Here is a 27,039-nt window from a genome sequence, read left to right on the forward strand (position 1 = left end):
ATTAAATGTCTGCCTGTAGGTTAAAGAACAGATTTGCTCCACACAATATGTGTAAAAATAGGAGGAACGTTATAATTTATTTCCTTGGGAAACTGAAAGAAAAGTCTCTACTAAGTCACACCGAGAATTATGATTTTCACCCAAGGGAAACAGGTATGAAAGCAGGAAATCTGGAGGGCTGAGAGAAGGGTTATTACAATGCATAAGCATTGTTAACATTCCTTAGGCTTAGAGCTTCTTAGTTCTGTGTTGCCAGGGAACGGTGATGAGTCTTCAACCTTTTGCCAGGGCTGACGTGAGGCTGGTGCATTAATCCTGAATGCTACAGATATGGGGATCTATTTCATTTGAAATCACAGCAGCATCTACTGTCTAATGGAAACTTGGGAAGGTCATTTCACTAATAAATCTGTAGAAGAATGGAACATCTTCTTTAGAAATTACACCGAACTAAACCACAAGGAAGCTCTACTGAAGATGCTTTCTAATTTAAAAATAGGTGAGTGTTAAGTGCCCCAGCTGCCTTATAATTATTATAGGTGTATCTAATATTAATATCAGACTACATAGTTTCAAAGCAAATTAGTACTGGGCAAGTTGCTGGGATGGTCATTCATGTTTGAATTACAAATATGATGTATTGTTTCAGTGGGTTACATTTATTTCCACACTGCCACTTCTATTTGTTCCTCACCTGAGCACAAACTAGCCATTTAGTTTCAGACATCTTAAACAGTACCAATCTGTCTATTTCCACCAATTGCTGAATGCTGAAGGCACACCCAAAATTTGAAGGAGCAATTGTCTCCACACCTTGCATGTGAGAAACTACCTCACAGACTGTAACCACCTGGCTTTTCTTCCTTCTTCTTGCACAGCCCTCATACAAGTCAAGTAAATAAGGCTACTGGTGACTACTACTGATGGGAACGTTCAACTTGTGCTTTCAGTCAGGATGCCTTTGAACATATTGCTGGCATGCTGCCCTCGGTTTCTGCGTGTGGGCTTCCAATAGGCAACTAGTTGGCCAATATGAAAATCAGATACTGGATTAGACGGGACACTGGCCCGATGCAGCAAAGTTCTTCTTATGACCAGTGGGGCTTATTTCTGAGTTGGCATATTTACAAATAGCATCATTAACTGCAGACTTTACCCCTTTCTTCAGCAAGGCAAGGGTCAAGTCCTGGGGGAAGTGAATTATCTCCTGACACAGCCTTAGAACCATATGGATCCTCAAGGTCTGTTTGACTCTCGCAGATGCTTGATATTTATTAGCTGTTCTGTAAATCTTCCAGCTTCTGTACACAATGCTTCTCTGTGGCCAGCTGCCAATTGTCAGCCGGAACATATCCTGCAAGCATCTGCCAAGGGTCTCTGAGTCTTTATGGGAGTAAGCACTCGTTTAAACACCATTAATAAGAACGCATCTCTTTATCTATTCCTGTCAGGTGTTTCCCTGAGCAATGAGAACGTGTCTTGACTTGACACAAGTGTTTGAGGGAAGATCTCGATCCAGGGCTGAGTTGAAGGACGAGATGAGTTTCCCTGCCTCCTCATTCTGTGGCTGAATCTTACTTCACCAATTATGACAATGTGGTTTAGTGGGTACAGGCTAGGCTCAGAACTTCCCTTTTTAATGCTGTTTCTAAAGAACTGTATGCTGAAACCACATCGTACAATTTCCCAAATCAGAAATCTGTGAACAGAGTTGCTGAGCACACACTCTCTCTCTTCTCTGCTTCATTCACCCTCCCCAAACCCAACAGCGAAACGGAGGATAATAATACCAGCCTGTCATACAGGGTTGTTGTAAGGATTGCGACTAGATAATGCACGTGAAATGCTTTGAACACTTGAAACCACTGTACAGTGGTAACTCGGGTTAAGTACTTAATTCGTTCCGGAGGTCCGTTCTTAACCTGAAACTGTCCTTAACCTGAAGCACCACTTTAGCTAATGGGGCCTCCTGCTGCCGCCAGAGCCCGATTTGTGTTCTTATCCTGAAGCAAAGTTCTTAACCTGAAGCACTATTTATGAGTTAACGGAGTGTGTAACCTGAAGCGTATGTGACCTTGAAGCATATGTAACCCAAGGTACCACTGTACAAAGGCTGCATATTATAATGTCTGTCTGGTTCCATGCAAATTATATCAAAAATGTAAAAGGTATTTGACTTGTATATCCATGCTAATTGTCTGGTGCCTGGGGAACAGCTCCTTGTTGTTGTTGTCTTTACAAATCATAGCCAGAGGTGGGGAACCTTTTTTTCCGTTGAGGGCTGCATTCTCCTAGGAGTAATCTGTCAGGGACCAAATGCCAGCAGTGAGCAGGACCAGTGGCAAAACTCAGTGAGACCACTCCCACCCATCTTTGCCACCTCATGTTCCCTCCCTCTGTGGCAGGCTGCTAGTGTAAGGATAAGTCACTCCTGATCTGAACTGGTTGGCTGCAGAGGGCACCCCTCAGTCATCTTTCCATCATCACTTCATCCATTTTAGTGTTTCCCTCTCACCCTCCCTCTGGGCTCCCCTGCCTTCCAGGTGAAACTAGGCTCAAGGTACAGTTCTCCACCCCAGCCATGTAAAAGACTACAGTGGTACCTCAGGCTACATACGGTTCAGGTTACAGACTCCACTAACCCAAAAATAGTACCTGGGGTTAAGAACTTTGCTTCAGGATGAGAACAGAAATTGTCCTCCGGCGGTGCGGCAGCAGCAGGAGGCCCCATTAGCTAAAGTGGTGCTTCAGGTTAAGAACAGTTTCAAGTTAAGTACGGACCTCCAGAACGAATTAAGTACTTAACCTGAGGTACCACTGTACCTTCTTCTTTCTTTGGCGAACACTCGTAGCAGAGTAAGATTGTCTTCCATAAACACGGTTTAAAAAGCAAATCCATAAGTGACTGTGGAGGCCAATTCTGGATCCACGCACCCTTCCACAGTAGGGGCATAAGTTTCCAGGCGGGAGTTGATCATGGTGAGGATTTACCAAGCATGCCTTCCACTTAGTGTGTTTCTCCCTTTCATCCTGAGTTTGAGCATCTTCAAAGCCCAGGACACCTTTGGTAAAGGCTGTTCTCCAATTAGAGCACTCACAGGCAAGTGCTTTCCAGTTGTCGGGGTTTATACTACATTTTTTAAAGATTTGCCACGAGAGAGTCTTTGAATCTCCTTTGTTGACCACCAGCATTATGCTTACCATTTGTAAGTTCAGAATAGAGTACTTGCTTTGGAAGATGATAATCAGGCATCCAAACAACATGACTAATCCAGTGAAGCTGATGTTGAAGAATCATTGCTTCGACACTGGTGATCTTTGCTTCTTCCAGTACACTGTCATTAGTTCGCCTGTCTTCCCAAGTGATGTACAAAATGTTTTGGAGACACCGTTAATAGAATCTTTCAAGGAGTCGGAGATGGCGTTTATAAGTGGTCCACGTTTCACAAGCATACAGTAAGGTTGGTAGTGCAATAGCTTTGTAAACAAGCATTTTGGTTTCCCTGCGAAAGTCCTCAAACACTCTGCACTTCAATCGGGAGAAAGCCGCACTCGCAGAGCTCAGGCGATGCTGGATTTTGGCATCAATGTCTGACCTTGTGGAAAGGTAGGAGAGGTCACTGTCATTTTCCAATGTTGGATATGTGGCGCTGCGGAGGGGTTGTTTTGTGCTTGTTGGTGCAGCTTGTTGGGCTCCCCTGCCTTCTAGGTGAAACTAGGCTCAGGGTACAATCCCTCACCCCCAGCCATGTAAAAGACTACCAACTCAATCTAGTGAGTAATTCTGAATACAGAGGACAGGATAAGAACACAGAACCCACCCAGTAACCACCAGAGGCTTGCCTTATTTATTTCAGTGAAGGATGTTGCTCTGCCATTAAAACGACTAGGGTACAACATCTCCTCTATGCCACTGGAAAAGCGATGTAGGATTCCAAAGAGGGGTGTTTGATTCTATACATCTTCAGGGTTCCATGATTTGTAGACAGGAAAATTAATAAGGGAGGAACAGTAAAGATGCTACAGTTGCACTTGTTTCGAAATTAGATGTCTTCAATCTTCCACTCTAGTCTACACAATTAATTCATCCAATTAATCCACTCAGAGTCTTTCTGATAGTTAAATCAGAATAATATGCTCATTTCCTAAGAGCTGCCTGAGGTGCAGAAATTTGCACACATTATAAGCTTTAGTGGCATATTAAGAATGGAAAGCTTCATGGATGGGTCTGCTTTAAAAATGTCTGAAAAGGAGTCATTAACAGATTCCGAATTATAGCAACAGCCTGAAAATATATCTGCATATATCTGAAAAGCCCCAGGCTTCTATTGTGGAATTTAAGCAAAAATGGGATTTATAATGATCATCTACTCTGAAATAATTTTTGCCTGGATCTAAATCCAGCCCCCACCCCCACCCCAGAGAGGTGTTATAAAAATATCCATTGTCTTCAGTGGTATTTTGACTGAGGATTTTCATTATCTTCAAATATTTCTGTATCAGCTTCGTGTACTCTGCAGCCCTTTGCTGTGCAGATAATAAAAATGCATGTGCATTTCTACCCATGAAGTTGTGTATTTTACGTATTTGTATTTCTTGCAAAATAATGCTCCGTTCGTGTGCTGTTAAATTTATTTGGTCTTACTGGAAGTCTTCAGATTTGCCAATGCACCAGGTAGACCACTAGAGGGAGGGAAAGTTGCTTGTTTTGAAATGCATAATTATTACAGTGAGATGCCTGGCAGAGTGATAGGGCGATAAAACTTTGGGTGCTGAATAATTACATAATACCTGAAATTCTTATAGGGTTTTTTTTTGCCTTTAAAACTTTTTTTAAAAAATGCAAGTCCCCTCTGCAGGAAAGAGAAAATTGCACCACGTGCCCTCTTGCCTAGGACTCCACAAGAACAAAATAGTTACTGCAGCATGTTCACATGCATAGCCATTTGAGGGCCATGTGTATGCAAGCTCTACCGGTGTTTTAGGAAGATGAATGTTTCAAGGCTGGCACACAAATGCACGGTTCCTATGAAATCAATGCCATCTTCCCTGGGAAGCTGACGGAGGAAAACATGATTGGTGACTCTTAATACACTATTGAGTATGTGGTACAAGGAGTGGATGACAGGAGGACAAAATGTAAACAATGGGCAGTAAAATCCTTAGAGTGGAGGCAAATTTTTTTTTTAAAAAAAGGCTATCAGCGATAGCTAATAACAGCATGAGGCTCAGCAAGAAATGAAGAATGCTGTGGCATCCCTGGTGCTCCACATAGAGAGAGTTTTAAAGAGTGACAGAATGGATCAGCTGATGGGTTGATCAGCAGTTCCCCCCCCCAAGTGCTCAGGATCAGGGATCAAAGGAAAGGATAGTTCTGGAGATGGGCTGATCTACAGCTGTGAGATGACATTGCCTTCAAAGCTTTCCCTGAATAAGAGCATCTTGCTGATATTTCATGAGCCACAGATCAATCTTGGAGAGGGAGGAAATGGGGTGGGGGGGGGAGATGGCAGTTTCACAGCTTGGAGCAAATTGAGCAGCGCACCCTCAAGCTGCTTGCTCACAATGCTGCTTTCTGTGATCCATGACAACTCTGGGAAGGCCTCAATGATGGCTGCTAGTTTGGGAAATCAATTTTGGCACAGCTTTCTTTGTCAAGTTTAAAAACTGAATTCTGCGCACAGACCGTTCCTTGTGCTCATTCCCACCAGCACCGTACCTCAGAAAGAAACATCAAAATGAGCCAAGGGGGAGGGAACTGTCTAAATCAACCCAATATAAAAGTTCTGATTTACATTTCCTGGGTATTACATTAGAGCTAGCCTTGAGGGAAGTTCCCACCTGCCCAAGTCCCTTTCATATACAGTGGTACCTCGGGTTAAGTACTCAATTCATTCCGGAGGTCCGTTCTTAGCCTGAAACTGTTCTTAGCCTGAAGGACCACTTTAGCTAATGGGGCCTCCTGCTGCCGCTGGAGCACGATTTCTGTTCTCATCCTGAAGCAAAGTTCTTAACCCAAGGTACTATTTCTGGGTTAGCGGAGTCTGTTACCTGAAGCGTATGTAACCTGAAGTGTATGTAACCCGAGGTACCACTGTAATACCAAGGAAGCTGTTGACACTTTGAACGGATCTCATGCAGTTAAGGGCTGCATGAGGGCTAACAAATTGAAGCTTAATCCCAGCAAGTCAGAGGTACTCCTGGTTAGGCAATAAATGGACTTTGAAATTGCCATTGAGCTCTGTTTCGGATGGGGTAGTACTCCTCAGGTTGACAGCCTGGGTGCTCCTTCACTTGGCTTTTACCTGGGTTGGTGTTCTTAAAACTTGGGTCCCATGTGTTACCAGACTACAACTCCCATCATCCCTGACCATTGGCTAAGCTGGTGGTGGATGATGGGAGTTGTAGTCCAACAAACATCTGAGGACTCACGGTTGAAGAACAGTGACCTGAATGACTACCTGAATGTGGCCCAACCTTTGAAAAGATTGCAGAAATTCCAGCTAGTCCAGGATGCGGCTGCAAAGATGTTGCTGTGCACATGCCCATGGGATCACGTTGCAGGAATCCTGCAACTACTGCATCTTTCCATATCCCCGACCCTTTCACTAAGATCCAAAGGAAAAGCCATTCTCTGGATCCGATCTAGGACAGAAGCGCATTTGAGCGGGATTTGGAGCAGAGGTCGCTCCCAGCCCTGCCTTGAGATGCACAGCTACTGCCTCATCCCCAAAGGGAAGGAGAGGCAGCCCAATTCTGGAATGCCTTGTCCCTAGCTGGCCCTCACCCTACGTGATTAAAGTCCATTTTATTCCTATGTGGCAGATACTGTTTTCATTGGTGGTTTTAACTGCTGTTCCCGCCTCCTGGGCTGGTTATTTTTAAATATTATTGTTTTTATAACGTTTCCATTGCAAATGTTGTAAATAGCCCCCAGCGGCGCTTTTGCATCAGAAGGGAGGGAAATGAATAAATATTCTTAAGAACATAAGCAGAGGCCGGCCAAAGGCACGTCTAGACCAGCATCTGTGCGGGAAGATATTGGGGGCTGAGCAGTAGAACTCTCTGCACTTGCATATCCCAGCATTTGACAGCAGAGACAGAACTTAGCAATGATGGCTAGTAATTACTGATAGACTTATCTTCCATGAATGTGTCTAATCCTCTTTTAAAGCCATGCACTTAAAACTAGCATTGAAGAGAGTGCCTCACCTTCCTCCAACTCTGAGCTCTGCCTCTCACCCAATTTAAACTGTGAACTTGCTCTGAATTTTGTTCAACTGCCCCCTCCCATTAGATGTGTGGAGTAAGATTTGAAAAGCCAGAGTTAGATGCCCAAGTTATCCAGAGAGCTTCTTCTGTCATTAATTCCGACTATAAGAAAGTTATTCCTGAGGTTTGGTCAGAATCTCCTTTCTTCTAACTTGAATGCATTTATTCGAGTCCTACCCTCCAGAACAGGAGAAAACAAGCTTGCTCCATCTTCCATGTGAAAGCCCTTGAGATATTTGAAGATGGCTATCATATCTCCTCTCAGTTTCCACTTTTCCAGGCTAAACATACCCAGCTCCTTCAACAGGCTTAGTTTCCAGACCCTTGATCATCTTGGCTGCCCTCCTCTGCACAAATTCCAGCTTGTCAACATCCTTCTTAAATTGTGGTGGCCAGAATTGGACACAGTATTCCAGGTGTTGTCTGACTAAGAAGACTAGAGTGCCACTATTACTTCCCTTGATCTGGACACTATACTTCTGTTGATGCAGCCTAGAACAACATGAACTTTTTTTGCTGCTGCATCACACTGTTGACTCATGTTAAGCTTGTGGTATACTAAGACCCCTAGATCTTTTTCACATGTACAGTGGTACCTCGGGTTAAGTACTTAATTCGTTCCGGAGGTCCGTACTTAACCTGAAACTGTTCTTAACCTGAAGCACCACTTTAGCTAATGGGGCCTCCTGCTGCCGCCAGAGCATGATTTCTGTTCTCAACCTGAAGCAAAGTTCTTAACCTGAAGCACTATTTCTGGGTTAACAGAGTATGTAACCTGAAGCGTATGTAACCTGAGGTACCACTGTACTACCGGCAAGCCAGGCACCCCCCTTCTTACATTTGTGCAGTTGGTTCTTCCTGCCAGCACCTTGCCCAGGTTTTTCTAGATTTTTTTTTTTTAAGCTAAGGATGACACCTGACTTTTGACAGCTTCTGCACCACTCACATCCTGGTGTTTCTTTCCATCCCTGGACTAGGTGCGCCACGGGCCTGATTTGGATCATGGTTCCGAGCCCCATGATGGGCAAAACAACTTCCTTGCCTCACAGGGGGTTGGGCTAGATGGCATTTTACCCCGGTTGCCCAGACCTGTGGCGCTTGCCAAGTCTGCAGGTTTGATCCCTGTGTGTGCATGCATAATCCTACCTTGCAGGGGGGGCTGGACTTGATGACGCCTGGGGGGTCCCTTCCAACTCCTGCTGCTGGCATTTTACCACAGTCGCCCAGACCTGTGGCACTTGCTGATAATGCCCAGCTTGCAGGTTCGATCCCCATGGGTGGGTGTGCATATTCCTGCCTTGCTGGGGGGGGTGGGTGGGTGGGTGTGCATTGGACTTGATGACACCCGGGGTTTCCACTTCCAACTCCTGCTGCTGTTGACGTTTTACCAGAACTGTGGCACTTGCTGTTAATGCCCAGGTTGCAGGTAATAATAATAATGATGATGATGATAATACCTTTATTGTCAATGTACAACCTGTGTAAAGGTAAAGGGACCCCTGGCTATTAGGTCCAGTCGTGGCCGACTCTGGGGTTGTGGCATTCATTTCGCTTTATTGGCCAAGGGAGCCGGCGTACAGCTTCCGGGTCATGTGGTCAGCATGACTAAGCCGCTTCTGGCAAACCGGAGCAGCGCACAGAAACGCCTTACCTTCCTGCCGGAGCGGTACCTATTTATCTACTTGCACTTTGACGTGCTTTTGAATTGCTAGGTTGGCCGGAGCAGGGACCGAGCAACGGGAGCTCACCCCGTTGTGGGGATTCGAACCGCCGACTTTCTGATTGGCAAGTCCTAGGCTCTGTAGTTTAACCCACAGCGCCACCCGTGTACAATGAAATTAACCGAGCCTCCCTCCCCCCCCCCAAACACTCAATCTCATTGAACAGGTTCAATCTGTGTGTGTGTGTGTGTGTGCATATTCCTGCCTTGTAGGGGGTTGGCCTAGATGACCCCAGGAGGTCCCTTCCAACTCCTGCTGTTGGCATTTTACCTCGGTTGCCCAGACCTGTGGCGCTTGCTGATAATGCCAAGGTTGCAGGTTCGATCGCCATGTGCGTGTGTGCATATTCCTACCTTGCCGGGGGGTTGGGCTGTACTCGACGACGCTGGGGGGTGGGGTCCCCCTTCCAAGCCTACGATTCTATCACCCCCCCTCCCGCCGCTTTAACCTGGGCCTGACCCACCCCCTACCCCGCTTCTCTCGCGCGCCTCCGAGAGCCGCGGGGTCCTCCCCAGGGTCCGGGCCAGGCGGGTGATCGCGCAACGCGTTCGGCGGCGTTTGTCCGCCGGCGGCACCCTTACACCATCGGCGCCCGGCGCTGCAGGGCGGTGCTGCGGGAGTCGAAAGCGGCGCGCGGGGCGGCTGAAGGGCGGGGCGAGGCGGAGGGCGGCCTTTGGCAGCGCGCGGGGAGCCGCCGGACGGAGCGGGCCGCGTCCGGGAGAGCGACGAGGAGTAGGCAGGGGGGGGGTCTCGGCGCCATGGCGTCGGTGAAGGTGGCTGTCCGAGTCCGGCCCATAAACCGCAGGTGAGGCAGCCAGAGCCGAGTGAGAGGAGCTCGTGCCCTCCGCCCCCTCCCCTCACGCACTCCGCCCCCCGCGCTCGCTTTTCCCCCGCGTTCTCCCCTCGTGGGTCTTCCCTCCCCCGCCCGGCCGCGACTGTCACGCGCACGCGCAGAACTTGTTCCCTCACCTGTCAGCTCCCGGGTGCGTGTCGTGGCGCAATGATGGGCTGGGGGCGGGGGGTGGGGGACAAAACAAAAAAACCGAAAAAAGAGTAATTGGTATAATGAGATTGAGAAGAGAGAACAGTTTCCCTCTTTCTTAGAATCGGAGAGTGGGGGGGGGGGTCATCTAGTCCGACCCCCTGCAAGGCGGGGGTCATTTGCCCAACGTGCGACTCGAACCCACGACTTTGAGACCGGGAATCTCCTTGCTGTAGCGACCGACCGAGCTATGCCTTTTTTATTCGTTCCTTCTACGGAAGAGGTTCTGGCAGAGTGGCACCCACAAGGAAAACAAAACAAGACAAGGGCACCTGCTCGAAATGCCCTTTTTCTGCGTAATAAAAGGACAAACTGCCTCCCTGCTGGATGAGATGCCGGTGTAAACCATCCTGGGATAGTTCGGTCTCAGGGCTGGGGGTTCAAGCCACATGTTGGGCAAAAGCTTCCTGCCTTGCAGGGGGTTGGGCTAGATGACCCTTGGTGTCTCTTTGAACTCTGTTGTTCAAACCCTGTAAACTTTGCTGGCAGCCTCATTGCTAGGGTAGCAGAACAGTGGCATGTGCTGTCACGCCTGTTGGGGAGCCAGGTGCGAAGGAGGCTCCTGTGACTGTGGCATTTTGGGGAGGTGCTCTGACTCCCCCCCCCCCAGCTGCCAGAGTCTCTTCCCTGGAACTAACAAATAAAGGGCACAGGAGAATCTGTTCTCTCTCCCCCCCCCCCTTTTAAATCTGGTCACCCTAACTTATTAGATCTGGGAAAGTATAATGTATTTTTATTTATCTGCTTATTTATTCATCACCTTTATAGCCTGCCTCTCATCAAAGGTGTTCAAGGTGGCGTACATAACGCCTCCCCATTCTTTTCCCACAACAATTGAGGAGGTGTACACACTACATGCTTAAATGTGCATATATGTTCACACACACACCCTTTAAATAAAGCATGCCAGCTGTGAAACTCTGCCAAAGTAATTTTATGATGCTTTGTGCTGAGCTTGTGCTTTTGTATAAACTGGTGATGATTGATCGTTTTGTCCCTGGCGGCTTCTTGCAAACTCACTAAAGGTTCATGTCAGTTCTTTGGAAGGGCAGATGTCAGCCAGACATGTAGGAAGGTGGGTTTCATCACACCTCTATAGCTCTATATGTTATCTATTTGTTTCAAAGTTGTTACGAAAGTCATCTTAGCGTGGGAAGGTGCCACAACTCAGCATCTCCCTACATAGTTGTAGTTGTTCTGGGGTGAGTTTGCAAGTGACCAGTGTAGGGAATATGTTGAGCACCTACTTGTGAAAATGCATTGGGGTTTTTCCCTCACATGTGTGGTTACTGAAATACTGTATTTTTCGCCCCATAGGACGCACCGCCCTATAGGACACACCTAGTTTTTTTTGGGGGGGGGGAATAAAGAAAAAAAAAATCCCCCCCCAGGCACAGGGCTGGCGCGGGGGAAGCTCGAGCTTCCCCCGACCCCAGCCCCCAGAACAGCCTGCTATCCGCAAGCCTAGGGAGCCGCGCTGGTCTCCCCAGGCTTGCGGACAGCTGTGCGAAGCCTGGGCGCGCTGAAGAGGCTTTGAAATGCAGGCAGCTCTGCGCGACCCTCCGGAGGCCGGCGCGGCTTGGCGCCTGGCTCCGGAGGGTTGTGCAGAGCTTTCTGAAGCCTGGAGAGCGAGAGCCTGTATTCGCCCCATAGGACGCACCCACATTTCCCCTTCATTTTTGGAGGGGGGAAAATGCGTCCTATAGGGCGAAAAATACGGTAATAAATGAAGCTGAGGTGGAGCTAAAAGCAGTTAACCCTGTTCATCATTCTGCATACATATGCCCTACACACATTGCAGGGGGTTGGACTGGATGACCCTTGGGCTTCCTTCCAATTCTAAAATTGTATGATTCTTTGTGAGTAGAACTGTGTTGTTTTCCCAGTCTGACAGGATTTAGAAAAGGTAATTTAAGGGGTATAATTTCAATGAATGAAACTAGTGTGGTGAAATTTAATTTGAAAGAAGTAAGCAGTATAATGAGATTTCAGTGTCTAAGATTGAAAAGATATTGGACAGGTAATCCTTCTCCTTGGCATTAGAAAACATTCTGTCCTTAACAGTTCTGTGTGTTTAATCTGTTGGAACTCAATAACCTTATTCAAGCAGTGTGGGATCTTGTGGTTGTGGTACACATAGATGCTCAACACACACAGAAGTGGTTGCATACAGTATATAGGGATCATGACAGAGTGCTTTTTAAATAATCTGTAAATGTGGTACATGCATCTTTTGCTTTGAAACAAAGTCAATAAAGCTCACAGCATTTATCTTTATGTAACCTTCTTGAAAATGTGTTTTAAGTTCTTGAAAATACACAAACAAGGATTTTCCATAGCTGCTGCTTGCAGTTTTTGGAGCATAACAGAACTCTATTCTTGTAGCACTACTGAACAAAACACTGGCCATTGTTGGCTTATTTTATTTAAGATATTTATATACCACACAATTAATTTGCATTTCTAAGTGGTGTACATTAAAAAAATCCACAGAAAATGGGACAATAAAACAAACACTACCTTAAAATGCCTGCTGGAACAACAACAACAAAGTAATGGTCATGGGCCTGAAGTTCAGCAAGGAGCTGTCTAATCTCAGCTGGGAGGGAGATCCACAGACTTTGACCCATTAGACTGAATGTACAGTTTCCAGAAGTTATGAGCCCCAAAGATCTCAGTGATTGGGCCATGATATAAGGGATCAGGCAGTCCTTAAGATATCCTTGACCCATGTTGTTAAGGCCCTGTAAATTAACACAAGAGCCTTGAACGTGGCCCATGTTGTTGAAGCAGAACAGACTACAGTGGTGCCTCGCAAGACGAAAAGAATCCGTTCCGTGATTCTCTTCGTCTAGCAGTTTTTTCGTCTTGCGAAGCAAGCCCATTGACGGATTAAAGGATTAGCGCTATTAGCGGCTTATCAGCTTATCGGATCAGCTGATAAGCGGCTTAGCGGCTTAGAAAAAGGGGGGGGAGGAAAAAACCCCGCAGGAACTCGCAAGACATTTTTGTCTTGCGAAGCAAGTCCATAGGAGATTCGTTTTGCGAAGCACCTCCAAAACGGAAAACTCTTTCGTCTAGCGAGTTTTCCGTCTTGCGAGGCATTTGTCTTGCGGGGCACCACTGTAGTCAGCTCATGACTGCACAAGAAATGCCCTATCAGCTACTTTTAGATGATATTGTTTTGTTTTTGTATCCCATTCTTCCCTAGAGCGGCTAACAACATTTAAATTGTTATCCTTGGGTATAAGTGTTACCTAAGTTGCATTCCCACTCTCTGAACACAACGCTGCTGCTTTGCGACAGAACATGATACATCTAAAAGCATGTGCTCTGAACTCAAAACAGCCTTGGGCATTTGCTGCTTTTTTCAAAGAGGGGATGTCCCACAGTTTAGGGGTTCTCTGGTGCCACAACATTGATTTATTTTCTGGGGGTCTGAAAGTGCTTTCCTTTCTTGTATGTTAACTTTACTTGAGACTCAACAACTTTGACAATTTCAGAAATATTTTCTATTGCTATTGATTTCAGATTGATTAACAAAAAAACAAAACCTTGGTTGATGTGTTTCCCCACCCCCCCTGAATTTAATTGAAAAGGGGATGTTGCCAGTTTGGAGATCTTTTATTTAAAAAGTTGTTATTGGAAGTAACTTTGTTGAAGGTGAAGTATTGGTAATTTGGAGTGGAGTTGTAATTTTGGTAATACTTCTCTGAAGTTATCAGACTTTCAGGACTCGTGATTTCATGCTCCTCCCTGCTATAAACTGAAAGCTGGAATGGGAGCAATTTGGTTACTATAAGTATTAAGAGAGGCTTCAGAAAGTATTGGTGAAGAATACTGCATCTCTGCACAAACCAGAGTGGAGAGCTGGGTTTTCCTACCTAAGGATACTTAACATTTATTTCCATGGTCGGTGGAGATATTGAAATCATATGCCCAACTTGTAAACACATTTACATTTTTAAAGGCTGGTAGAATTAAATATTTGCTCTTCCATGGAGGCGCAGGTCAATTCTGTGTCCAGGGCAGCTGTTTACCAACCCCATCTGGTACTCTGGCTGAGACCCTACCTGTCTGCAGACTGTCTCGCCAGAGTGGTGCATGCTCTAGTTATCTCCCTCTTGGACTACTGCAATCTCCTCTATGTGGGGCTACCTTTGAAGGTGACCCGGAAACTACAACTAATCCAGAATGCGGCAGCTAGACTGGTGACTAGGAGCAGCCGCTGAGACCACATAACACCAGTCTTGAAAGACCTACATTGGCTCCCAGTACGTTTCCAGGCACAATTCAAAGTGGTGGTGCTGACCTTTAAAGCCCTAAATGGCCTTGGTCTAGTATACCTGAAGGAGCATCTCCACCCCCATCATTCCGCCCGGACACTGAGGTCCAGCTCCGAAGGCCTTCTGGCGGTTCTCTCGCTACAAGAAGCCAAATTACAGGGAACCAGGCAGAGGGCCTTCTCGGTAGTGGCATTCGCCTTGTGGAACGCCCTCCCACCAGATGTCAAAGAGAAAAACAACTACCAGACTTTTAGAAGACATCTGAAGGCTGCCTTGTTTAGGGAAGCTTTTAATGTTTGATGCACTATTGTATTTTAATATTTTGTTGGAAGCTGCCCAGAGTGGCTGGGGAAACCCAGCTAGATGGGCAGGGTATAAATAATAAATTCTTCTTCTTCTTCTTCTTCTTCTTCTTCTTCTTCTTCTTCTTCTTCTTCTGCAATAGACAGGCTACTGTCTTTTACACAAGCACCATATTCCATGGTAGTGCTTCTGAGATATGTTCTATTTTGAGTGACTGTTGAACCCATCTGATCTCTTTTGCAGCTTCAATGAAACTTTGTCTCAAGAGGATGGATTACAAAGTAGCACCAGTACAGTGGCGCCTCGCAAGACGAAATTAATTCGTTCCGCGAGTTTTTTCGTCTAGCGAATTTTTCGTCTTGCGAAGCACGGTGTCGGAAAAGTTTTGGAAAAGCTTCAAAAATCACCAAAAACCTCAAAAAAGGCTACCACACCGCGTTCTATGAGTTGCTCCTCGAAGTCAAGTCGCAACTGTATTAACGGTGTTAAGAAAAAGGAAACAAACTTGCAAAAAACGCAAGACGTTTTCGTCTTGCGAAGCAAGCCCATAGGGAAATTCGTCTTGCGAAGCAGCTCAAAAACCGCAAAACCCTTTCGTCTAGCAAGTTTTTTTGTCTTGCGAGGCATTCGTCTTGCAGGGCACCACTGTAGTTAATGGACCATTGTAAGATATCACACTGAAAATTGGAAATAAGGGCAACTGGGTGAACTAGCTAGACAGGTACAGCACTGAGCTCTGTTTCTGCTGCTCCTCCCTTTCTCAAGAATATGAGCAAAATTACAAACAGTTGCTAGGTTAAGCTGCTTATTCAAAGCTGAAGCTTCGTTTTGGTTAACTGCCGAATAGTCAAAACTGGCTGACTTGTGTGCAAGAAATAAAGCTTTTGTTCAGAGTTCACTGTGGTGCAGCTGGCTTTATTATGCTTCATTGCTAGATAATATGTTGCTTTTATGATCATTCTTAAACAGAGGCCCATAGATTGTTTGGGCCATAATCACTTATCTTCACTTTCCATTTAAATTTCTTAACCACCAGTGCACAGTCACATGACCCTCCCTTCAGCATCTCATTGAGCAGTTCAGCAGTAACAGCTTTGTGTCATAGAATCATGGAACGATAGAATTGGAAGGGACCGCGAGAATAATATAGTCCAACCCCCTGCAATGTAGGAATCTTTCACCCGACGTGGGGCTCAAACCTATGACCCTGAGATTAAGTGTCTCATGCTCTACCGACTGAGCTATCCCTTCACCATCATAGAATTGTAAAGTTGGAAGGCACCTGTCAGGGAACTGCCATCAGAGGGAAGAGGAGAGGAAAGTCGCTCCAGTGATGCAGGGGAGGGAACTAGCAAGGAGAGAGAGGGGGCTTCTACGGGGGAAAGAAATCCAGTGGACACCAGGGAGAAAGGGGAAGCTGAGAGTAAGGCGGAGGGGAGGCTCAGAGACTCTTCCAGTGAGATCAGCGGAGAGAGCACAGGACCTCCGCTTGGCATGCCCACGCTGCGCAGAAGGCTTCCGCGCAGGGAATCTAGGAGGAGACTTGGAGTCAAGCAACTTTTATGTTGGAGGAAATTTAGGTCCCGCCCACTGACGGATTCTGCCAGTGACTAAGACAGTCGCGTTTCAAGGGCTGTCAACCAGGGAAAGTTTTAGCTATACGGCTAGCTTGGAGCAGTTTGCAGTTTACGCACAAGCAACCCCAATTCCCATTACAGCACCCTAAGGGTCATCTAGTCCAACCCCCTGCATTGCAAGAAACTCAACTAAAGTGTCCATGACGGATGGCCATCCAATCTCTGATTAAAAACCTCCAAGAAAGGAGAGTCTCCACCACCTATTGTGGGAGTCTGTTCCACTGTCAAACAGCTCTTACTGTCAGAAAGTTCTTCCCATGTTTCGTTGGAATCTCCTTTCTTGTAACTTGAATCCATTGGTTTGAGTCCTACCCTCCAAAACAGGAGAAAACAAGCTTGTGCCATCTTCCATGTGATAGCCCTTGAGATATTTGACGATGGCTATCATATCTCCTCTAAATCGCCTCTTTCCCAAGCTAAACATACCCGGCTCCCTCAACCATGACCTTGTGGATTGCTTGTTCAAACTTGCTCCGTAGTTGTTGTTTCGTCTTCACCTGTATATCTTCTTTACGTTTTGCATTATTATATCTGTCTGCTTTTTGTTAGTTTGTGTTTTATATATTGTGGCATGGACTCTACTGTACCTTTAATCCCCACCCCTTGATTTTTTTAATAATGGGAATTGGAAACCTTCTATCTGTTCCTGACCTATAGAACTGCTTTGAGGGTTTCTTGTGGTGTAGTGGTTAAGAGCGGTAGTCTCGTAATCTGGGGAACCGGGTATGCATCTCCGCTCCTCCACATGCAGCTGCTGGGTGACCTTGGGCTAGTCACACTTCTTTGAAGTCTCTCAGCCCCACTCACCTCACAGAGTGTTTGTTGTAGAGGAGGAAGGGAAAGGAGATTGTTAGCCGCTTTGAGACTCCTGAAGGGGAGTGAAAGACGGGATATCAAATCCAAACTACTACTACTACTGCTACTACTACTACTATTCTTCTTCTTCTTCTTCTTCTTCTTCTTCTTCTTCTTCTTTGTTTCCCCACCTCACCACCAATCAAGCTGCGCATAAATTTTATGAAATAAAATAAATTTTATAGCAACACTATAATGAGAAGGCAAGCCTTAATAGCTTTATTAGCCATGCAGTCTTAGCAGAGGAAACTCTTTTCCCTTTACTAAATTAGCCAGAATTGTTTTGCCTTCATTTTGTTGCCTTTGCAGCCTTAGAATGAAAATGATCAATCTTAACTTCACTTACCCAGGAGAAAAAGCCCCACTGAATTCAACAGGACTTCCTTCTGAGGAGACATGGTTAAGACAGTGCTGCAAGATATTACCTTATTATATGAGCTGCCAGGAAATATCCCTGAGGAATTCGCATGTCATTGCTGGTTATAAGCCAAGAAGTTGTTTTCCTTTATGGAGCTTGGTGCAACCCATGAAATTTTAGTAGGAAGGCAGTTATGGCTAGACGAGCAAGGTGTTAGATTTCACTTGTGTATGCTCTGGTGAGGAGGAGGGACTGAGGCAAAGATGGGTGCTTAGGAAAGCCACTTCAAAATTGCTGATGAACTTCATCATTGGTTCGTGGCAGGTGCGCTGCTCTGGTTTCGCCAGAAGCGGCTTAGTCATGCTGGCCACGTGACCTGGAAAGCTGTCTGCGGACAAACGCCGGCTCCCTCGGCCTGTAAAGCAAGATGAGCACCACAACCCGAGTCGTTCTTGTCTGCACTTAATTGTCAGGGGTCCCTTTACCTTTATTTTTATGCTTTCTAGTTATTGTGCTTTCTGCCTGAAAGGCGGAGACAAGACAACCCTTCCCTTGTAAGATATGCCTTCCTTTCCTAATTCAGCAACTAGGGGAAACATTAGAGTTGGATATAAAGCGAAAAAGTGACCCCCCCTCCATGGTGCTATGGCAAAAAACTGCTCACAAAACTCCACAATGAGAAATGAAACTGGAGTTTATGGTAAAATGTATGTATTAAGGAAAATAGTAGTTTGCTGACAACAGCTATCAGATTCTCCCTATAATTGTTTCTTAATCTACTGTAATATGTTAATTTCACAGGGAGAAGGATTTGGATGCTAAATTTATTATTTCAATGGAGAAAAATAAAACAACCATTACAAATATGAAGGTGAGTGTTTTAAGCAATCATAGAAATTTTTCTTTCTTGCTTTACTTGCTCTTTTTTTTTATTCTCCTCCTGGCAAACTCTGGGTTTTGTCATGATGGCTTCAGAACTTGTGATTAGTGGACCTGGATGAGTAAGTCTCCTTCCCACAAAGTGCTGGTGTAAAATTATCATTGGAAATTATTGGTTTAGAAAACTGCACAAAAGATTTTGCAGGTGCCCTAAATTGACTGGGACCTGACTTATCATATTGGATTTACTTATTAAACGACTAAAGAAATATGCCAGGTTAGTTGTACTTGCTGTAAAACAGAGCTATCCAGACTTCAAGTCCCCTGTGATGAATGGGGCCTGGGTGGGGTGGTGATGTAACCTTCATTAAGTCCTGCCCAGGTCTGCTGCCTTCCACCTAGTGGGGAGCTCTGCTGGCAAAGAACGCTTGATGTTTCTGCCCAAATGGTGGGTAAAAGCTACTTCTGACCCCCCACCCATGGGAGGGTCCTTTGTACTTTGCTCCCCCCTTCTCCTCTGTCTGGTGCAAGTGGCAAGGTTACAGCTGCAACATTCTATTAAGCTCTGATGCTTCCAGCCAGGGGTTAAGAACGCAGCATTAACCTCGTTTTTCTTGCCCAGTAGCCAAAAGTATTTTAACTAAAACAACTAGAGGGGAAATTCAAGAAAGTGTACAAAATGCGGTTCAAATATTCAAACAAATTAAAAGCTTTGCTTGAAAATTATTCCTACTGGAATACTTGTAAATATTTTTGAGATATAGTAACTTTTTAAAAATTTAAGGAAGAAAACAAATGCATTGAAAATAAGCTATGCATTTGTGCTTATTATCAATGCATAAGTACAACCTAGGGATTGCACCTATCAAACAGTTGGTTACAGTGTCAAAACTATCGAACTGGAAGGGTGTTGCGTCCTTTCGTTGTGATACAAGTTTTATGAAGCAATTCATTTTCAGCCGGTTTCACTTTTGGAGAAGATACCTTTAGGTTGCAATATGCAGAACCTCTCCTAGGAAATGTTTTATATACATTTTCTGATTTGCTCTTATAACCTTAAACTGAAGATACTATGTTGCAACAATAATGATAGCCATGTTCAAAAATAAGCATTCTGCCCTAGCAGGATAGCATTCTAAACTATGACATTATTCAGTTGCCAGTTTCTAACATATACTCAATAAGTGCTTATTTTATGCTTAAATCAGTTTTGTTGACAAAAGCAGCTGGGACAACCCAGTCAGATGGGCAGCATATTATTATTATTATTATTATTATTATTATTATTATTATTATATATTGGCAGTAATAATATTGCGCTCTCAGAAGAAATGTTGGAAACATACGTAGTTATTATCTAAGGGAGCAATATGGTAATGCTCTGGCTTATTCTTATTCTTAGATACCAGAGGGAGGAACTGGAGACCTTGGAAGAGAACGGACTAAAACATTCACATATGACTTCTCCTACTTCTCAGCCGATGCAAAAAGTCCAAACTATGCATCTCAGGAAATGGTAGGCAGACAGAAACCTGTAATTCTCTTTCAGAATGAAAACATAATGTCAAAGTGCATTTTTAAAATTTATATTTAAAGTGCTTTAACCTGCCAAAAAGGCTCCCAGAATGACTCAAAAATAGATTAGTGACAAAGAACTGCACATTTGGATTCCCATAGATGTTAGGGAGAGGATTTTAAACAATTTAGCTGCTAAAAACCTTTGTACAGTAGATTTACCATGAAAGCTATGATATAAATTAGCATAGTAGCTTGCCGTTCTCTTGCAGTTCAAGGGAGCCTGCAAAAGCAGGGCATGCAAAGAACTACACAACTAGTTTTGCACTCCTAAAGAAGTTTTGGGCTTTTGTGTCTCAAACAGCAGCACTCCAAATCATAGAATTGTAGAGTTGGAAGGGACCCCTGAGGGGAATAGCAAAAACAGTTTGTGATTCCATGTGGCATGGTCAAAAAACCAAAAATGGATCCCAGCAAAGAGATTAACTGAATCTCTGATGGAAGACCAACTATGGCTGCTGGGCTACATCCAGTTTGTTGAGTGATAAATTGTGAAGGTTGGATTTGGCACAGCTCTTCTGCAATATTTTTGTTTATTTATATTGGTTCAAGGGGAGAAAATACTTTTCATATATCATACTAGTTTGTTTACTAGTAAAATGAAGTAGTAGTAAGTGGCCTTTGGAAAGAAATCCCAAGCTAATGTTCTGCAGTATCATATGTATCTTAAGGTCCACCCGTGTAGACTGTTTGAGAACCCACAGAATTACTATTTTTTTCATAAACACTTGAACTGATCATCTTTCATAAGCACTTCAGTAAGTGAGCAGTTTCTATAGTATGTTGTGATACTCTGCTGAGGAGAACTAACTAAAACTTCTGCTTTTAATTATACTATGAAACATTGCTAGTCTCCCTCTGTTTTTATTTCTCCAGGTATTTAAGAACCTTGGCAGTGATGTCCTCAAATCTGCTTTTGAAGGTTATAATGCTTGTATTTTTGCATATGGACAGACTGGATCTGGGAAGTCATATACCATGATGGGAAATGCTGTACGTAAAGCTTTTCAGAATTCTACTTTACTTTGTAGAAATGCATGCCTTTTAAAAGTGTGCTGCTTTTCTTCTATGTATATAAGATGAGCAACATATATTCTAAATAGTTACAAGGAACTGCCATATTTTTCTAGCAATTTTGGATTGAATAGAATAATTTAAAGGAATTTTGATGTTTAGCAAGGCCTCATTTGCTTGTGCACAGATATGGACAAGAGAATGTACAAGCCAGTTGCATTATATTTTGTTTTAGCTGGGCATGCTTAATGCAGATGTGAACATCGTGGCTCGCCCAAATTGTATACTTGGGAAGCAAAAGATGCATGCTTTCTGGCACAAAGTTTAATCTCAAACAGCATGATATCATGATATAGACCTGATAGACTAATTCGTATTTGCCAATTAATTTTATTTATTTATTTTTCAATCTGCCTGAGATACACTCTCTAAACTGGGCCAGAAAGTAAAGGTAAAGGGACCCCTGACCATTAGGTCCAGTCGTGACCAACTCTGGGGTTGCAACGCTCATCTCGCGTTATTGGCCGAGGGAGCCGGCGTACAGCTTCCGGGTCATGTGGCCAGCATGACTAAGCTGCTTCTGGCGAACCAGAGCAGCGCACGGAAACGCCGTTTACCTTCCCGCCAGAGCGGTACCTATTTATCTACTTGCACTTTGACGTGCTTTTGAACTGCTAGGTTGGCAGGAGCAGGGACTGAGCAACGGAAGCTCACCCTGTTGCGGGGATTTGAACCGCCGACCTTCTGATCGGCAAATCCTAGGCTCTGTGGTTTAACCCACAGCGCCACCCACGTCCCTGGGCCAGAAAGTAGTCTCCCACAAAGGGAAGGAGCCCTTCCTTAAACAGAAGGGGAAAGTGTACTTTTTGCCAATGTTCCCTTGCTGCACACTTCTTTGCCTTTTGTTTCAGCAACTCTGCGGAGCCCATTTTCAGGGCTCATAGGACTACAGGAATGCGTAGAGGGGAGCAGAGAACGCCCAGTTCCATGACTGGAGCTCAATTCCTATGGCTTTGAATAGTCTATCAGTGTTTTTTTCAGATTGTGATGGCTACATTAAACAGAGTGCAGTATGACAATGGCTATCATTGTTGCAGGGGGATCTCGGTTTAATACCTCGGATTTGTGAAGGATTATTCAACCGAATAAATGAAAAAACAAGATGGAATGAAGCCTCTTTTCGGACAGAGGTCAGGTATGCTTGTGGAGCAGCTGCATGGCTGTATACAACCAAAATTGTCTTGACTGTCTTTGCCTTCCTTTTTCTTATCCATGTCTCAGCTTATTGGGTGGTTAGTTCATTGCAGAAGTTCATAGGCTATGTTCGTCCGGGAGGAAGAGAGAACTAAACAGTTACAAAGCAAAGATTTCATATAGGACTTCAGTCTGGATTGCATTACCTTTTACCCATATAGCTATTTCAATGGCCTGCTTATTATTTCTATTCCATTTAAGATCCTGCAAAAACTGTGGGTATTACACCTAATTTCAGTGACACCAAATGTGGAAGATGGAGGGGGAGAATTCTTTAATCCTACCGAACCTTCCCGAAGTGTTGACTAATCCTTCCTCAAATGTGCTATAAACATACTCTAGTTCTTTATCCCTTGCAATCCTGCTGCCACCCCAACATCTTATCCCCATTCACACAGAGTTAAAAAAAGCAAATATTTATATTTATCAACCTTTATTTACAGAAAATAATAAATCAGTAATAGATCAGATGAATGTCATACCGCAATCATATATTTATGTATTTATATTAATTGAATACATTTCTAGACAGTCCTTTATGACAGGGAGGTTTACAACATAAAAACAACAATAACACAACATAGTAACAAACAAAAGGCCATAGATTGTTTAATTAGCCAAAGAGGAATGGATGTTGAAAAAAATGCTTCAGCAGTGCTTGACATTAAATGTGTACTGTTTCTAAAGTCATCCCAGTTAGCTCTCCTAGAGGATAAGAAGTTTTTTCTCCCTGGTCAGGAACTTAGCTAGGCCAGTGCAAGGATGAACAGAGTCTCCCAGCTGTCACTCACAATCAGCTTTCAGCTTCTGGAAACATACGCTTTCTTTGGCTGGCTGGCTTCAGCTTCCCCTGAAATCCTCTTTCTGGTCAGGGACTTGAATATCAGGACACAGTAAAGAAGATGTCACACTGTTGCATCCTCAGAAGTCTTCTTGCTTCCTGAGGCCAACTTTGCCCTCTGCTGTCACTCTGGCCAGAAGTTATCTGGGAGTTTTCTCTGCACTGTCTGCCTTTAGTGATTCACCTCTTCTTCTGCTTACTGCTAGACCACATTGCTCCTGGACAATGCTGTGACTGACCTTTTATACAGTTTCAGTCAGGACCCCTCTAACCAATAACTTTGAATTATTTCAATATCTGCCATCCCACTGGCCTATACCTAAGAGCCAATGAGACCCAATGGAATGCTGTGTACTGTGATTATCCTTTAAAATGGTATTCTACTGTGAATCATGATTAGTTTTGGCCATAGGTTGGCCACTGTGAGAACAGGAGGCTAGACTTGATGGGCCTTGGTCTCTTTATGTTCTTAAATGCACATATGAAGGTTGTGCTTATGTGAGATTCATTTTAATGGATAGGCTTTTAAACTCGGACTCTCTTCTGATTAAAGTATATTTGTTTCAGTTACCTGGAAATATATAATGAACGTGTCAGAGATTTATTGAGGCGCAAGTCTACAAAAACAAATAACTTAAGAATTCGTGAGCATCCGAAAGAAGGTCCTTATGTTGAAGGTGGGATTTAAAGAGCTGAATGCTTCTGTTTGTTGGACGTCCAGTTGTATTTTTAATTGTATAAATTTGTCTTTGTTGTAAATTGAAGGCCAGTGTAAACAAAGTTATAAAAGTCTATGAACCCTGTTTGGGTGCGCTAATTTGTGTGTAGCTTGTCACCAGTTACAATGAAAATTTTAAAGATTTCTCCTGGAGTGTGATGTCCTACTAATTGAGACTAATGATGGGTCTCACTTATAAATCAAAGGCACTTGTGATGGAAGAGTACTTATTAGAACTTAATTGGCTTAATCCATCCCCTTCCAATTTATGCTATAGCGTCCTGAGAGTACACAATGTTTAGGAAGACTGCAGATTTCTCTTCAGATTGACATTCTGTATGTTTAACGTGTCTAGCAGTCTCACTTCTGCTAAAATAAATACGGCCAATTCAAGCTTGCCATGTACTATTTTGCAATAAAAAAAAGGACATGATCAGTTTCCCCATATACACTCCTAAGTTTTCTTTAACTTCGCAATACTTAACACTGTTTGTCAGTTGAATACATTTTAATCATTCAAATAAGTTAAATCAGTACATTTGCATATGACTAACCAATTGCCATTTTAGAAGGGGGAAAAATGCTTTCTTTGAGTTAGATCATGGGTAGGCAAACTAAGGCCCGGGGGCCGGATCTGGCCCAATCACCTTCTAAATCTGACCCGCAGATGGTCATCAGCGTGTTTTTACATGAGTAGAATGCATCCTTTTATTTAAAATGCATCTCTGGGTTATTTGTTGGGCATAGGAATTCATTCCCTTTTCCCCCTTCAAAATATAGTCCGGCCCCCCACAAGGTCTGAGGGACAGTGGACCGGCCCCCTACTGAAAAGGTTTTGCTGACCCCTGAGTTAGATCCACACTTGTCATGTGTAGAGTGCCATTCACGTGATGTTACACTGGAGGAAAGGGGGTGGGAAGATGATTTTCAGCTTTTTTTCTTTCCTGTACCCTGTCAAAAACTTCTCCTGTGGAAGAGGCAAAAAATTCCCTCTCTCCCTTACTCCAGCAGGAGCCTCCATTGGATCAGTCCCTTCTGTGCCATGAAGGGAGGCCTTTGGTTTGTCTGCATCCAAAACTTTGCTTTCAGGTGGTTCATGAATCTGTTGCAGTAAGTGCCAAATTAGAAGAAGTACAGTGGTACCTTGGTTATTGAGCATCTTGGAAGCAGAACGTTTTGGAACCCGAATGCCCAAAACCCAGAAGTAAATGCTTCCATTTTTGAATGTGCCTCGGCAGTCGAATGGCTTCTGCTGTGTGTTTTTAGGTTTCCTCCATTGAACCTGCAGCCAGCCCTTTGCGCCTCAGTTTTCAAACATTTCGGAAGTCGAACGGTCTTCTGGAACGGATTATGTTCGAGAACCGAGGCACCACTGTATTGCCACCTCATGGCCACCTGTGTGAGGCTTTCTCTTCTAAGATTGTCCCTACCACCAGCTGCATTTAGAAATAGTTATTTTAAAGATGCGGATAACTTTAAAAAGATGTTACCTGATGAACTGGGGACGCCTCTTCAGTGGATTAAACACTATTAGTTGGTTAAAGGTTGCAGTCCTCATAACTGCTGGCTTGTGTTTGTGTTTTCCTCAGACTTGTCCAAACACTTAGTACAAAATTATGGTGACGTAGAAGAACTTATGGAAGCAGGAAACATAAACCGGACCACTGCTGCGACTGGAATGAACGATGTCAGCAGCCGATCCCATGCCATTTTCACCGTCAACTTCACTCAGGTACAAAAAGGAGCAGCTCACAATGAATTGTTGACATTTCTCAGATTTAGGTGCAACTCAAATTCAGCTTCAACTAAATTTGGAAAGGGACTTGAAATACGACCTTTCACTCCTTGTCGGATTAAATAGTGGAAATTTGCCACACCCCACCTCTCAAAAAAAAATCTGGAAAGGAGATATACGTGCTTAATGCAGTATTTATAAAATGAGAAGTGCTTTCGCTGAAGCCTTTTTTAGATGTAACTATTAGTCTCTAGGTTTATTTTAAAATTGTATTTATTTGTTTATTTGTTTGTTTGTTTGTTTAATTGATTTATATACTGCCCTTCATCAAAAGATCTGAGGGCAGTTCACAAGACAGTTTTACTTCTAATAAAAGATGTATATATTCTGGTTATGACCACTTTGTGTTGGAGAGGGGACACGCTCTTTCTCACTTGATCCAGCACAAAAATTTTGACAGGAGAATGAGTTTTTGAAGGTCTCCTGTGATGGAGCATCTGAGAGGATCTCCCAGGTTTTTTAATTGTTGCTTTCAATTTGGCTTGTGGAGTTATAAATTTGATTTAGGGAGTGGCTCTAAGGGAGGAGAAATTAATACCCCCTCCCCTTTTACCTAGTATAATTCTCCACCCAACCTGCACAGCTTAATTTTTTAAACTGTTATCTAGAAAAGTAGGGAGAATAAAATTGTGAATTATTTTCTCATCTTGACAGACTTGGAATGCAACTTTATTCATGGGAATTCTCTGTGTAAACAACAATACTCCCCCACCCCCCCAATGGCTGCAAATGGAAATATTTATGTTGAGAGTATTGAATTTCAAGTCATTTCACACCAGTTTCTCTGGCACTTATGTGTCTTGGAAAAGGATTTCACGTGTGTAAATTACTTGTATGTATAGAAAAGAACTGCTATGTAAATGATATAGTATAGTTGTACCCCTAGTTTTTCTGTACAGTGGTACCTCAGGTTACATACGCTTCAGGTTACATATGCTTCGGGTTACAGACTCTGCTAACCCAGAAATAGTGCTTCAGGTTAAGAACTTTGCTTCAGGATGAGAACAGAAATCGTGCTCCAGCGGCGCAGTGGGAGTGGGAGGTCCCATTAGCTAAAGTGGTGCTTCAGGTTAAGAACAGTTTCAGGTTAAGTACGGACCTCCGCAACGAATTAAGTACTTAACCTGAGGTACCACTGTATTTCTATTACAACTGAGAAACAGAAATAGAAACTGTTCCTCCTTTCTTCGTAGACTTCCATGTTATAGCCCAACATCTTGTTTTTCTGTAGGCAAAGTTTGATGATGAGATGCCATGTGAAACAGTTAGCAAAATACATTTGGTAGACCTTGCTGGAAGTGAGAGAGCAGATGCTACTGGAGCTACAGGTGTCAGATTAAAAGAAGGAGGAAATATTAACAAATCCCTAGTTACTCTGGGAAATGTAATTTCTGCCTTAGGTAAGTCTCTGTTTATTTTAATTTATCGACTTAATTGAGTACCAAACTTGTTATCCAGCTCTCTCTAATGGTAGTGTTGCCTCCTTGTT

General features: G+C 43.9%; 1 protein-coding gene and 1 long non-coding RNA gene across 5 annotated transcripts in view; both read left to right on the top strand.

The window, feature by feature from the left end:
• The first annotated feature begins 1,195 nt into the window (after positions 1-1,195).
• On the top strand, positions 1,196-3,173 carry LOC309528361. Its single transcript, XR_014217708.1, has 3 exons — positions 1,196-1,875; positions 2,113-2,583; positions 2,812-3,173. It is a non-coding gene; the product is annotated as an uncharacterized lncRNA (long non-coding RNA).
• Positions 3,174-9,733: 6,560 nt separating this feature from the next.
• The window catches only part of KIF16B (kinesin family member 16B), a 100,333-nt gene continuing 83,027 nt past the window's right edge, over positions 9,734-27,039 (top strand). For 2 of the 4 annotated variants that reach the window (XM_082215408.1, XM_082215409.1), the window contains exons 1-8: positions 9,734-9,798; positions 18,276-18,345; positions 19,756-19,869; positions 20,805-20,921; positions 22,040-22,137; positions 23,605-23,714; positions 25,345-25,487; positions 26,782-26,950. In XM_082215408.1, the coding sequence (XP_082071534.1) occupies positions 9,752-9,798; positions 18,276-18,345; positions 19,756-19,869; positions 20,805-20,921; positions 22,040-22,137; positions 23,605-23,714; positions 25,345-25,487; positions 26,782-26,950 (868 nt within the window). In that variant the 5' untranslated portion in view covers positions 9,734-9,751. Of the gene's footprint in view, positions 9,799-18,275; positions 18,346-19,755; positions 19,870-20,804; positions 20,922-22,039; positions 22,138-23,604; positions 23,715-25,344; positions 25,488-26,781; positions 26,951-27,039 lie in introns of those variants that run through there. The other 2 variants (XM_082215410.1, XM_082215411.1) reach the window with 2 other exon arrangements.

Source organism: Podarcis vaucheri, assembly GCF_965113315.1.
Source record: "Podarcis vaucheri genome assembly, chromosome: 3".
Lineage (NCBI taxonomy): Eukaryota > Metazoa > Chordata > Lepidosauria > Squamata > Lacertidae > Podarcis > Podarcis vaucheri.